Raw genomic sequence first — 14,779 nt, forward strand, 5'->3', positions numbered from 1 at the left:
TTGAAAGTTTATAAGGGCAAGATGAGCAACACCCCCAAATAAAGGAGTGGTTCTGCAGGTGTGGACCACAGACCACTTCTCAGTTCCTATGCTTCCTGGCTGATGTTTGGTCACTTTTGAATGCTGGCGGTGCTCTCACTCTAGTGGTAGCATGAGACGGAGTCTACAACCCACACAAGTGGCTCTCAGGTAGTGCAGCTCATCCAGGATGGGCACATCAATGCCGATCTGTCAGCGTAGTGTAACACAGAAGCATGGCAGGCGCTACCAGGAGACAGGCCAGTACACAGGAGACGTGGAGGAGCCGTAGGAGGGCAACAACCCAGCCAGCAGGACGCTACCTCCGCATTGTGCAAGGAGGAGGCACTGCCAGAAGCCGTGCAAAATTGACTCCAGCAGGCCACAAATGTGCATGGTCTGCTCAAACGGTCAGAAACAGACTCCATGAGGTGTTATGAGGGCCGACGTCGCACAGGTGGGGTTAGTGCTGTAAGCCCACACCGTGCAGAACGTTTGCATTTGCCAGACGAACACCAAGATTGGCAAATTCGCCACTCGCCCTGTTGCTCTCACCAGATGAAAGCAGGTTCACACTGAGCACGGTGACAGACGTGACAGAGTCTGGAGACGCCTGTGAGAACGTTCTGCTGCCTGTCAACATCCTCCAGCATGATAGTCAGACCTATTTGACCGGAAGATCTTGTTTGTTTGTGTTTCTCTGGCAAATGCCAAACCGTCCTCCTTGACTTGTGGGCTTGGCGGCCGATTGGGATCAGCACCAGACCCCCACCCTGTTGGGTCGAGTACACGTTCGGCCTTGCTTGGAGACTCATGGAAGGTCTGGTTTCTGAACCGTTTGAGCCAGACACCATGCCACCATTTGTGGCTGCCGGAAGGGCATATTTGGTAAAGGGGCACTCTGTGGTTCTTTGAGATGTGCTTCCTTTGAAGCCAATGCACAGAAAAGCCTTCCATTGTGCTCCCAAGGATAGCACTGGACTGCCATAGGTATGAAGTATCCTGATAATATGGAGATCCATCAGGACCCCTTGTGGAGGACCTACCTATGCTGGTCGCCGTGTCTTGGCGCCTGGGGTTGCTTGTTTCTGCCTAATGCAACGACAATAATGCGTAGGCACCTCCATCGCTGAACGTTCAGCGGAGGTGGTACAAGGCGTAAAGTTCCTGGCCCATCCGCGAATGATTCTCGGTCATAGGTCGAGCATTGACCCTGCCTCATGGACTGGCCCGTCCGCCCTCCTGGACATATTCCCCGCTGACCACAGAATCCCTGCGAATCCAATTGAGCAACATCTGGGACATCATGTCTCGCGCTTGTCATCCACCAACGCCTTCTCGTTGCACCGAGTCCCAATGCGACTGGATGCAGGCCCAGTGCATACACTGAAGCCCACTTGTTGTGGGCGAGTTGTTAGACTGTCTCAATGCTAACACATGCTTTAAGTCCAAGGTCTGGGAGTGGAAATACGCCAGTCGAGGAAGACGGACGGAGAATTACCGTGAATAACACCATAGGAGCATAGAACCTGCACAGGTGCGTTTGTGGTACCTCGAGACCTTTTATATGGCGCCGCGATCGAAGCACACTCTCATCTGTATTTCAGTGGAGCGTGGTGACATTGAGTAAGTTAGATTTTTCTCACTATCGCACATGATACTCCTGATCGCGATGTCTGCTCTCCCATGTTGATACTTTATGTCTGGTAATGAGCTGCCACAACCAAGGTTGGTTGGTACAGAGACGTAAGAGAAGTGAAGACATCCGAGGCGGCAAATCTTTTGCTGGTTTTAATCTACAGTTAGGATGAACTAAGCAGACCAGAACCAGCTGCCTATTGCATTGGTATCTATGGAGAGCCATCCCTTAATGCAGACGCGTGACCTAGCGCGGACAATCCACCAGTCTCTATTGGGTATCTATCGGGCGCAAACAATTGCAGTCAGAGTACACAATCCCAACATTGGTTGATGCTCTACCCCAATTGCGTTGAGCCCCAACTCTGAAGCGGATTCGGACTTTATCTGAGCCTCAAGCTTGACACACACTGCTCACCTGTGAATGCTTAGTTGTATATATCTTCTTGATTAACCAGGATGTGGAGTGAACATTCTCGATTAAAAGAGGAGTGAAAGACACAGAGTTAACGTATTCTCAAGCTGTTTTTGGAGAGTTATCTTCTTAGACCGCTGACATTGTATACAAGTCCAGTGGCGTGTCTGTATACAATTGACAGTGTTGTAAGCTCACACCTTGCAACTTCCCCTTATATTCATATCGGGAGAGAAGGTGAGGTCTGTGTGCTGTTTGGCAGTACTCAATTTGAACAAAATCAAGCAGGGATTTTGTTTCCTTATGCTAGCATCTCGTAGAGTCGAGTATCATCCAACATACTGGTATCCACAATTGGCTTGCAAATTAATCCTCCGTCCACACTGCAAGCATATGTTGTCGACATGAGTCCTGTATGAGTAATAGTCTGAGTAAGTTAATACATCCTATGATTCTCACCATTCCGGATGATGTTTGAATAGCATGCACCTTGTGATCTTCTCGTACTCTGAAATTAATATACTATTTTTTTGACATTTGTGATGTCAGAGATTCTTGGCCTTTGGATTTACCATGAATGAGATATTTTGTCAGAAAGTTCTGATAAATGATACTAAAACTCATTTGAAGACAGTTAAAATTAGACCTCTAGCGAAAACTAGGAAAGAGTCCAAGCATTTACTCCACAGGAAATCTGGACAGAAACACAGAACGTGCACCAAACTCTGATGACAATATGGGACTAGAGGCTACAAAAGAATCACCACTCGCGAAATGAAAAATACCATTTAGATACCTTCCTACCAATAAGATTCAGTCGACAAGAATTATATGTCGGCTATGCGTTACCTATTTTCAAGCTGTTGTTGCAATCTATCTGACGTTGCTTCATGTTCCTATTGAAGAGTAACAAGGTATTTACTTGTTGATATGTGAAGCCGATTGGCAGCTGTTGTGTCATTCAACTATGTAAAGAAAAAAGTATTTAATAAGAATATTTCATTCATTCAGATCTAGGATGTGTTATTTTAGTGTTCCCTTTATTTTTTTGAGCAGTGTATATTTTTGGTGTACAACAGCGTTGTTCCAACCAGCTGGTGCCCAGTAGGAACCTGTCACTCAGAGGCTGCCCCACCACTCGTTGAGATACACCTCTCCACCACCCCAACCTGTCTCCAGGTGTCTATTACCACCCTCCTCCCAGCGTAGAATCTCTCCTTCTTCCACCAGCACCAACTTCCATTCCACCTGCTTCTCCGCGGGGAGGACGACCCAGCTGGCCCAGAACCCGTCTTGGGCTCTCTCCAGCGGAACGAAGCCCGTCCAGCTCCCCAGCTCCTGCTGGTTCCCTGTCACAGCCAGCTCCTGCCAGGGAGACTGGGTGCGGTAGTGAACACAGAACCTCACTCGTACAGTATTGGGTTTGATAGGAAGCACAGCTGCCATCTTCTTATTCCTACGCAGGTCTCCATCTAGCGATACAGGTTTGGTTCCTGTTTCTTTGACCTCCTTGAATGCGGTTGCGTTAGCCACCGTTGGATCATCTGAATTGTGATGCGTTTCTGTGGGATGATGCTCCGCCTCAGCAGAAGAGCATTCGACGGACGAGTGGCTTATCCTCACCCATGGAGAGTCGCTGTTGTCTTCTGTGCCGCTGACTGTCATCCATTCATTATAGTCCATCGTGGCTTCCATTATGTTAATTTCAACTTTCTCATAACTCTCCTCTATCCGTGTCTCATCACTCTGTCTTTTCTTCTCCTCCTCTACACGTGTGTCCTTGCTGTTATTATCAACGATGTCTCCTTTCCTCTCAGCCACATGGGTGTCTCTAACATCGGTCGGCTGGCTCAACCCGTCAATGACATATTCCTTCCTCCAAAGATCCTGTACCATAGCTTCCATGTCAAGATCCTCTACCATAGCCTCTTTCATATCGTCTTCCACTGTCCTCTCAGAGACTGATGGCACATGGCAGGTCATGTCTGCGCCTGGGTATTCTACTTCCTGTATCTCTGAATCACACACATGGCCAGTGTCACTCAAGTCCAGATTTTCATCCTGAGGCTCATTGTCAAAGGTAACATGATTGTTTGCCTCAATGTCTGGGCATTCTACTTCCTGTATCTCTGTATCACACACACGGTCAAGTTCTTCAGTTTTAGTGTCAGTCAATATCATGTCAGGTAGATATTCATTGGGATGTTCTGGTTCCTGAGTGTCCCTGACAAAGGCAACCTGGCTGTCCATATAATGACTTGTACATTCTACTTCCTGTATTTCTTCTTCACATAATTTGCCAGGTTGTTGGAGGTCAGTGTCACTCAATATCTCAGTGATGTTTTCACTGGGATGTTCTGGACCTTCAGTGATTAACTCATCTGGATATTCTACTCCCACTTCCTCTCTCTCCACCTCATACACATGTTCCGGTTCTATCCGGTCAGTGTCAGTCAATCTCATCTCAGGGAGATTTTCACTTTCCTGGACTTTGGCAAAAGCAACATGGCTGTGTCTATCATCATCCAGATATTCTACTTCCTCTCGCTCTTTATCCGACACATGTTCAGTGTCAGTCAATGTCATCTCCGGCCTCTCTTCCTGAGGCTCATTGGAAAAGACAGCATGGCTGGTCATGTCATCATCGGGGTCTTCTACTTCCTGTATCTCTGTATAACACACATGGTCAGGTTCTGTAAGGTCAGAGTCAGTCAATATCATGTCAGGGAGATTTTCATTGAGCTCTTCCAGATCTCTCTGAGGCTTGATGGCAAAGGCATGTGGATGGTTTACCTCGGACTCCTCCTCTGTGCTCTCACATTGACAATCGTCACTCAGTTCAACTTCCTTCAAACCCTCCTCGTCCTGGTTATACACGTCGGTATCCTTCTCATGTCCAGATTGATAGTTTATGTCACTGAGGGAATAGTGACTGGTAGAAGCCTGCTCCTCTTGATCCACGGTAAGGTCAGTCTGGGACTCAGCGTCGTCCTGACATAAGCCTTCGTAGAACTGACATAAGCATTCACTGCAATGACACAAGCCTCCACAGACCTGACATAAGCCGTCATAGTGCTGACATATGCCTTCACAGTGCTCTTGAGGTTGAGAGCCGAGGTGAAACTCCTCAACGATCTGCCACTCAGCATATGACTCCCACGTGTAAGGACCATCGCTCTCATTGGTTGTTGTTCGGATGCGTCTAATGGGTTGTAGATCCTCATTGGTTGCTGTTCGGATCCGTCTAATTGGTTCTAGATCCTCATTGGTTAGTGTTCGGATGCGTCTAATGGGTTGTAGATCCTCATTGGTCCGTGCTCGGATCTGTTTAATGGGTTCTAAATCTTCATTGGTTGTTGTTCGGATCCTCGTAATGGGTTCTATATCATCAATGGTTATTGTCGGGATCCCCTCAATGGGTTCTACACCCTCATTGGTTGTTGGGATCCCCTCAATGGGTTCTACACCCTCATTGGTTGTTGATGAGATCCCCTCAATGGGTTCTACATCCTCATTGGTTATTGTCGGGATCCCCTCAATGGGTTCTACACCCTCATTGGTTGTTAGGATCCCCTCAATGGGTTCTACACCCTCATTGGTTGTTGGGATCCCCTCATTGGTTGTTGCTGAGATTCCCTCAACGGGTTCTACATCCTCATTGGTTATTGTTGGGATCTCCTCAAAGGGTTCTACATTCTCACTGGTTGTTGGAATCCATTCCATTGGCTCTCTCTTCCATTCCTCTCCATCCCAGCTCTCCAGTGTCTCTGGCGCCACTTCTTCACCCTCCTCTGGAAAATAAGCACATTGGAGATCCTATTAAATTACTGGATGGGCCATGTCATAAACCCTCAAAGTTCCAAGGAGGAATCCAAACCAGTCTAATTGGAATTAATAGGTCGTTATCAATAAAACGTCACAATACGGTGCAGAGCTTTCAATTTGGCTGCTGGGATGCAAGGAGACCCCCAGCTCTGCTAAAACCATTGACAACTATGTGCCGTTTTCAAGAGATTGTTAAATAAATGTTATAACTAATTTGTTTTAAAATCGTCACCTCTTTAAGAGCCTAGTGAGAACTACACATTTCATATTAATCATATTATTCCACATTTAGCTCTATCATCAGAGTTATACAGTAACTGCATGCTTTTCATGATCAGTAAAACACCAATTGATCATGTAATTTCAGATACGTGAAGGTAGCATATCCATTTTGGATGTAGCTAGCTAGCTAAGCAAACAACGTGTCATTTAGCTTGCTTCTTCAGACATGACCCTTTTGGAAAGAGCTTGACATGGCCAAGTCCTCGTCCTGGTAAAGTTGTCAGTCGGACTACTGTCACCGCCACTATCGATGGAAAGCAAATCAAACACTATTTGGATATAGCCGTCTAGTTTATCCCCTGAAAGTTAGCTTGTTAACTAGCCATATTGACGTGATCTGTTACCTAGCTAGCCAATTTGATGTGATCCATCAATCAATGTAGCCTATCATGTCTGTCAGCAGCAATCGTGATTAAACACTCTGGAAAAACAAATGTTGAAAAGGGGATGCTAGCTAAATTCGCTAGGTCTACACCTTCATTGGTTGTTGGGATCCCCTCAATGGGTTCTACATAAAAAGTACATTAGGTCTACCTACCATTATACGTTTAGCTAACTGTACAAAGTTTCTACCAGTAGCTAGCAAAGTTAACATTACCAGCTAACTGTACAAAGTTTCTACCAGTAGCTAGCAAAGTTAACATTACCAGCTAACTGTACAAAGTTTCTACCAGTAGCTAGCAAACTTAACATTACCAGCTAACTGTACAAAGTTTCTACCAGTAGCTAGCAAAGTAAACATTACCAGCTAACTGTACAAAGTTTCTACCTGTAGCTAGCAAAGTTAACATTACTAGCTAACTGAAGTTTCTACCTGTAACTAGCAAAGTTAACATTACTAGCTAACTGAAGTTTCTACCAGTAGCTAGCAAAGTTAACATTACTAGCTAACATTAACTGTACATCGGCAAATGCGGCCTTCTGCTGCTTGACAGACAGAGCCCACAAAGGATGGGAAATTAACCTAAACCACTCATACTTGTCAGGTATAGCTCACTTTTATTTTATAAATCACTCAAATATCAAATTAATGGTGGCATATTGAGAGATATTGTGAGGCTACCGTCACATTATCTGAAATGACAAGATCAACTGAGGTTTCCTGATCATGAACAGCATACAGGTCCTTGCTGTAGTGTAGCCTATAACTCTGTTGATGATAGAACCGTCACTCAAACTAGCGGACCAATGGAGACTCGTTGTCTACGCTTCCCTCTAAATCCCGCCCTTCACGGAAAAATAATGCCAAACCTCGCACTCGAAAGGACTGACGGTGAAAACAAAAATACGAGTAGCGTAACCAAAAGGTAGTACATGCAGGCAAGAGCGTAGGCAAAATGTATTCAATAGGATTGGTTGCTGGGAAAGTTTAACGGGAAACGATGTTTGCATTCGTTTTCAAATATTTTAATAATTTGTCATAGAGTTTTGCTCTCGCTTTGATTACACGTTTTGGGGTTTTGCTTTTGATGTCTTATTTTTGTTTACAATTGTAAACATTTTGCTTTAAATTGTTTGGTTTTAATTTCAACATCCATTATTTCACCCGTCCTCGAAACTATGTTTACATTCTCAACTTTATTTTTCATGTTCACGATTTATTTTATTTTGAATTCAATACCATATGGCGTGAAATTGACCCCATACAGAGATCATTATGATTATTTTTGTCTGCCTCTTTAAGGGGAAAGTAATGCAAAAGTAACTGAAAGTTACACATTACGTTAGTGTGTATAAACGAAAAGTTACTTTACTGATTACAATTTCTGACAAGTAACTAGAAAGTAACCTATCCGACCCAGCAAACATATCTAATAGCTACTGTAATATCTAAAGCATTATACAGACAATTAAACTAGGGAATTTTGTTAGAGACAACTGATATTTGTTTTTCACTTAAGCAAAGGGCTTCATTGAAATAACAATTTATATTTCCAATCTCCTGCGCGCTCACACAGCTGACGGCTTCAAGGAGACCTGCGCACACGTGTTTGTAGACATGACTGTAGTAGGCTTCCTTTTCTATTATCATGGCGGATCTCTGATATAGCGCAAAACATAACAAGCGTAGACGGCAATTATGCTGCATATGGGTCACATTCGACTTCATTAAAATCCTAGGACTGATCAGTGAAGAATGAACACTAATAAATGTTGATTTACCTGTTGACTCGACACAGGATAGTATTTTTTCTTCGTTTCTCGTCTCATTTTCGTCCTTTTCAGTTTCCAAAATAGTGTCGTCATCAACCTTCCTTCTTCTTTTACCTCTCTCTGTCTGTATATATCTGTATATGATGAGTGCAGCCCATACAGACATCATGGCAATAATAGCCAACACCACTGCAATCATCCAATCATTCATACAATACAACGCAGTTAAATCCCCTGCACGTCTTTCAAAAACGACGGTTTTACTTTTCTTGATCGTCATTTTTTTTGCAGCCTCTGTCACGGATAGGAAAAAGCGAATATAGGCTATGGACGCGGGTTCCAACAAGCGTGCGCTGTGTGTGTTTCTCCACCACCCGCGTTCAAATGACCTCTTGTTGCGGCACGCACACATATATCAGATCTGGAATCAAGTGAGCCCACTGCCAATACGCTGACTGGATCACAGGGTCCCGCTATGCATGCACGGTGACGGTACAAGGTGTTGAAAGAATCAAGCAGACTCAGATAAAAGCAGCTCCTCAATTAGCCTGTGTTTTAAACCAAATGATAAAACATGACTCAGACAACAATATAATAAATTGCATAATGATTGTGTGCTGCATTGATTATGATCTATGGAAATTAATGCTTTGTGATACACATTTTGCTGATTAAAAATAAAAAAATCTTAGACTGGCTCACACGTAGGCCTAGTAATGGTTGTGTCTGGTGCTGGAGTTTTTTTTATTTAACTAGGCAAGTCAGTTAAGAACAAATTCTTATTTACAATGATGGCCTACCAAAAGGCAAATGCAATTGGCAAATGACCTCCTGTGGGGACAGGGGGCTGGGATTAAAAATAAAAAAAATACATTACAAAACACACATCACGACAAGAGAGACAACACTACATAAAACTGAAAAGACGAGCGACCCAGGGATGTGTGTGTTTTGGGGACTTTTAACAGAATGTGACTGGCAGAACGGGTGTTGTATGTGGAGGATGAGGGCTGCAGTAGATATCTCAGATGGGGGGGGGGGGGAGTGAGGCCTAAGAGGGTTTTATAAATAAGCATCAACCAGTAGGTGATTGCGACGGGTATACAGATGACCAGTTTACAGAGGAGTATAGAGTGCAGTGATGTGTCCTATAAGGAGCATTGGTGGCAAATCTGATGGCCGAATGGTAAAGAACATCTAGCCGCTCGAGAGCACCCTTACCTGCTGATCTATAACTTACGTAGGCTGGTCGTCTGAATCAGGGTTAGTTTGGCAGCTGGGGTGAAAGAGGAGCGATTACGATAGAGGAAACCAAGTCTAGAGGACAGAGTACTGTCTAGCCATACTCCCAAGTACTTGTATGAGGTGTAGTGGTGGTGTCTGGTTCTGTAAAAAGGCTTTATTAGTGTGTGAGTAGTATGGGAATTGGTTTTGAATAATCCAGTGTGATTGGAAGCTTATTATTTGACATGGCCATGTATTTCAACAGAAGTAATTTCTTTCCAGCCTCAGAATTACTGATATTGTCAATGAAAAGTACATATTTGCTGCCATCTAGTGGTATAAAGGCATACATCCCACAATTCATGTACTATTAGGCTACTGAAATGTAAATGGTTTGATCAAGAAGTAAATCCTTGACCAGAAAGTCATTGATCAGAGTAGGCCATTCACGCTTCGATCACATCGAGAGTTTCATGCATTTTGGTACACCAGAATTACATTCATTTCCAATGAAACGCTGCGTTTGCCTTGCAGCATTGCGTTGCAGACGACAGTTGCAGTGCGTTCTGTGTGGTGCATACGTTCGATTTATCGAACGTATACGTCAAACTGTATGTGTCGACGGCTTGACAGAAACGGTAGCAGAACGTGAATGTTGAACTTTTGTTGCATGCATATCCAGATTATGCTGCGTAGTATTTTGCGCAATATCACTGTCGGTGTGTTCGAAGCGTCATAAGTGCAACAGTCTATTCATTTGTTGAACTGCATTCTTTTACACTCTAAACAACTTGTTGCGTCAGTATCATGTGATAAAAAGACAAGAGTTTCTGTTTACTGGTAGCTTTGTGCTTGATATATATCACTCTCTGGCACATCCGGATTACTCTTGATGGGTCATTGTTGATGTTTAGGGCAGGGACATGGTCCTCTGTTAAAAAGCAGACTTGTTACCGTAATCGACATCCTCAATTCACTGTAAGGTCTACTACACCTGTTGTATTCGGAGATTGTCACAAATAACATTTGATTATATTATTTGAGAATGGTTTTACATTTGTGCAGTTCCAAAATATGTGTTTTCTCAGTCAATTTACCTGGTAAAATATTTTTTTTTAATAAAGTGAGCTTGATTCCAAAACACAGGTAAAAGGGGAGAGTATATTACATAGCAGAATGTCAGGAACATTGACAATTGTGGGCTTTCATTATTAACTATTCGTCCATCAATCAAATTTCAAAAAGGCCTACAAGAAAGAACCCAGTTACAAGAAAGTATGGCAAAATATGCTGTTTAATGAAAGGCCAATTGCACATTATATACCACTTTGAAACCGAACCCTCAATTAAGCCATAATGCATGAGGGGGTGTGGTATAGGGCCAATATACTACGGGCTAAGGGTTATTTTTAAGCACGACACAACGTGGAGTACCTGGATACAGCCCTTAGTCGTGGTATATTGGCCATATATCACAAACCCCCGTAGGTGCCTTATTGCTATTATAAACTGGTTACCAACGTAATTAGAGCAGTAAAAATGTAATGTTTTGTCATACCCGTGGTATACGGTCTGATATACCACGGCTGTCAGTAAATCAGCATTCAAATCAAATTCAAATCAAATGTATTTATATAGCCCTTCGTACATCAGCTGATCTCAAAGTGCTGTACAGAAACCCAGCCTAAAACCCCAAACAGCAAGCAATGCAGGTGTAGAAGCACGGTGGCTAGGAAAAACTCCCTAGAAAGGCCAAAACCTAGGAAGAAACATAGAGAGGAACCAGGCTATGAGGGGTGGCCAGTCCTCTTCAGGGCTCGAACCACCCAGTTTATAGTCTGTATTAGGACAGTGAAGCTAATCTTTTTATTGTTGTTCTCAACTATGGAGTGATGATGGCCTATGGTCTTCATGGGTCGCTGGGTCTAATGCTGTGTTCACCTGCTAGTCAGACCTAGGAGACTGTGACATTTCCAACACAGAAACTTGTGGTAGAAACATGAGCTCTGAGTTCCCCCACTTGAAAGTACCAGAATCAATAGGAGGCACTACGCAAATAAATTATGTTAATTTTAACTCTGAGGTTCCCGATAGCACTTGAACGCGGCATATGTTAGTGACGGAGTAAAATATTCCCCCCCCCCCAAAAAAAAACACACACACACACACACACACACGATAGCACAATTATTTTTTGTTTCAATCATTGTTTTAATAAGCACAATAACATTTTTCACAAACCAATTTCATCCTTGAGATTCATGATCAATGCCCAACTGCAATATAAAATAACTTCCAAATGAACAAATTGACAATTTACTATACTTCAAGTCTAGACTTGGGCCTAGATTTAAATCAGATCTACATTAAACTGCATAGCATATCATCTAGATTTAATCAGATCTACATTAAACTGCATAGCATATCTAGATTTAATCAGATCTAACATTAATTGCAAATAGCATATTTCAATCTAGATTTAATCTTAATCTACGATTAAGACTGCATAGATATTCATCTAGATTTAATCAGATCTACATTAAACTGCATAGCATATCTAGATTTAATCAGATCTACATTAAACTGCATTGCATATCTAGATTTAATCAGATCTACATTAATTAAACATAGCATATCATTGCGATGTCGGAGGTGTAACTGGTATATGTTTTGTTGCTGACATTTTACAATAGTAAGTTAGAGGACTCTAAATGGATATAACCCTTTTTAAGATTGATATTTAAGGCTTCCACCATTTTTAAATAGTCAACTGGAATAACACACATGATTTAGTTTAAGACTTCAGCACTGCTGGTGCCAGTAAACCACCAATATTTGTATATATATATATTTTTAAACACAAAAAAATAAGAAAATTGACTACTTCAAAATTGGAGATAGCCTCAATGGCACTGCCCATTCTGTTACAGACACTACAATGGCACAAATACAAAGATGAGTCCTCTATCTAACTCTATGCATTTTCTTTACTACATATTTTCACAACTCTCCACTGACAATGTTCCCGATTCTTGTGTTTAATGTACTTATTACACATTTAAAAGCTAGTGATGTGTCAGAAACTATGATGACAGTAGGCCTAACCAACCTACATTTAATTGAAGATAAAGTAAATCTAATAAAAGTAATTATTCCCCCAATTTTTTTTTTTTTTTTTTAAACATAAAATCAAAAAATGTAAAAGGCCTGGAATGCCATCACCTCTTCTTCCATTGTCAGAACCTTGACATAACTAGAGTCTCAGCATTTTGGAGGCATGAAGAAAAGCGAGTACGAGTGGTCGATAGCTGTAAATAAACGAACATAACTCTGGCTAGCTAACCAACTTACGGCGAAACTAAATTCACGTATTCAACTTCACTTTGCTATTGCTCTTATCCTTTCCTAGTAACCGCAGCTTTTTAAAAAAGGTATATCTTTTTTTTTAATCATTTAAAAAAATAAGTTTTATTGGATAGAGGAGAGACAGTGGGAAAGATAGTATAGAGAGTTTTTTGCTGAGATATCATTGTGCCGGATTGGAACCCATGTTGCAGAGGTATATGTGTTCTGGAGGCAGCCGTTTAGACCGCTAGGAGACAGTAACTCCAGCTTTGTACCTTCCTTCACTGACGACGAGGGGGCTCCCAGATGTGTTTACATTTGCGGGGTTTATTTTCCTTCTTCTCCATTGCATATTAAATCAATGAGCGTTGAGTGTGAGAGGTTGGAGCTACCTCTGACTTCTCTCCCGTTTCAATGTCACCGCGAACTTCCAGGTTTCGATGTACTGAGACAGTTCGATCTCTTCAGGGAAGAACTCCTCGACATCAGGTGGCATGTCCAGGTTCTTACGTTCCATGTAGGCCACAAGTGTGTCTTTCAGACTAGAAGAGAAAGGCAATACAATGGACATGTGAGGTTCACAGAACTAGTTGAATGATTTTTACTGGTTAAGATGGACATTTATTTATTTTTAAATTATTTTTTACTTTCAGTCTGAAGAAAGTATGCTTTGAAGGGATAAGAAGTGAACCAGAAAGGTACTTCAAAGTTCAGGGAAACATCAGGGAAGATCATCAATGATCTGTGTAGAAAATAAGTTCCCCATTGCACTTCATTCATTTCCCCCCACGGTGCTAAAATGTGTCCATGTGGACGTCGTTTCCAGAGGGTTAAGTGTTACACATGAAACATTTTGAATGTTCAGCATTCGATACAAATTGCAAGTACAACCACTCCACATTGCTTGTTGGGCCTTTACTAGCACGTGTGTGTGTGTGTGTGTGTGTGTGTGTGTGTGTGTGTGTGTGTGTGTGTGTCCTGCAGGCTGTAGCCTTACCCCCAGTCAGGCCTGTAGGTGTCAGATGCGCGGAGACCCTTCAGGACCAGTATCAGGAACTCGTGCATCTCCAGCAGGATGGAATCAGCGCCGGGTTTATTAAAGAACCCAGTGAGGAGCCTGGACTCCTCCTCTCCCAGGGCCTTCCTGTACTCTTCTGAGATCCCTTCAAATGGGTCCTTAGGACAGGTAGGGCAAGAGAGAGAGAGTCAACCCCTAACAGGTAGGGTAAGAGAGAGAGAGTCAACCCCTAACAGGTAGGGTAAGAGAGAGAGAGTTAACCCCTAACAGGTAGGGTAAGAGAGAGAGAGTTAACCCCTAACAGGTAGGGTAAGAGAGACCATTTAAGAAGGGGGTTGGTTATGGAATGGTTTATTGACTCTCTCTCTCTCTTACCCTACCTGTTAGGGGTTGACTCTCTCTCTCTTACCTACCTGTTAGGGGTTAACTCTCTCTCTCTTACCCTACCTGTTTAGGGGTTAACTCTCTCTCTTACCCTACCTTTAGGGGTTGACTCTCTCTCTCTCTCTTACCTACCTGGTTGGGGTTGACTCTCTCTCTTCTCCTACCTGTTAGGGGTTAACTCTCTCTCTCTCTCTTACCCTACCTGTTAGGGGTAACTCTCTCTCTCTCTCTTACCCTACCTGTTAGGGTTGACTCTCACTCTCTACCTACCTGTTAGGCGTTAACTCTCTCTCTCTTCTTACCCTACCTGTTAGGGGTTAACTCTCTCTCTTACCCTACCTGTTAGGGGTTGACTTCTCTCTCTCTCTCTCCTTACCTACTGTTAGGGGTTAACTCTCTCTCTCTTACCCTACCTGTTTAGGGGTTAACTCTCTCTCTCTCTCTTAACCCTACCTGTTAGGGTTAACTCTCTGTCC

The 14,779-nt window shown here is 42.9% G+C and overlaps 1 protein-coding gene and 1 pseudogene across 1 annotated transcript; both read right to left on the minus strand.

Moving 5' to 3' along the window:
• Positions 1-3,035: 3,035 nt before the first annotated feature.
• Positions 3,036-8,745, minus strand: LOC112069539 (uncharacterized). Its single transcript, XM_024136876.2, has 2 exons — positions 8,342-8,745; positions 3,036-5,862 (listed from the first exon to the last, which is right to left on the minus strand). Exons 1-2 carry the CDS (start codon positions 8,742-8,744, stop codon positions 3,191-3,193), a joined length of 3,075 nt encoding a protein of 1,024 aa, XP_023992644.1. The 5' UTR covers position 8,745; the 3' UTR covers positions 3,036-3,190.
• A 3,318-nt stretch (positions 8,746-12,063) lies between these two features.
• The window catches only part of LOC112069536 (E3 ubiquitin-protein ligase rnf213-alpha-like), a 96,510-nt pseudogene continuing 93,794 nt past the window's right edge, over positions 12,064-14,779 (minus strand).

Source organism: Salvelinus sp. IW2-2015, unplaced genomic scaffold (genome assembly GCF_002910315.2).
Source record: "Salvelinus sp. IW2-2015 unplaced genomic scaffold, ASM291031v2 Un_scaffold1045, whole genome shotgun sequence".
Lineage (NCBI taxonomy): Eukaryota > Metazoa > Chordata > Actinopteri > Salmoniformes > Salmonidae > Salvelinus > Salvelinus sp. IW2-2015.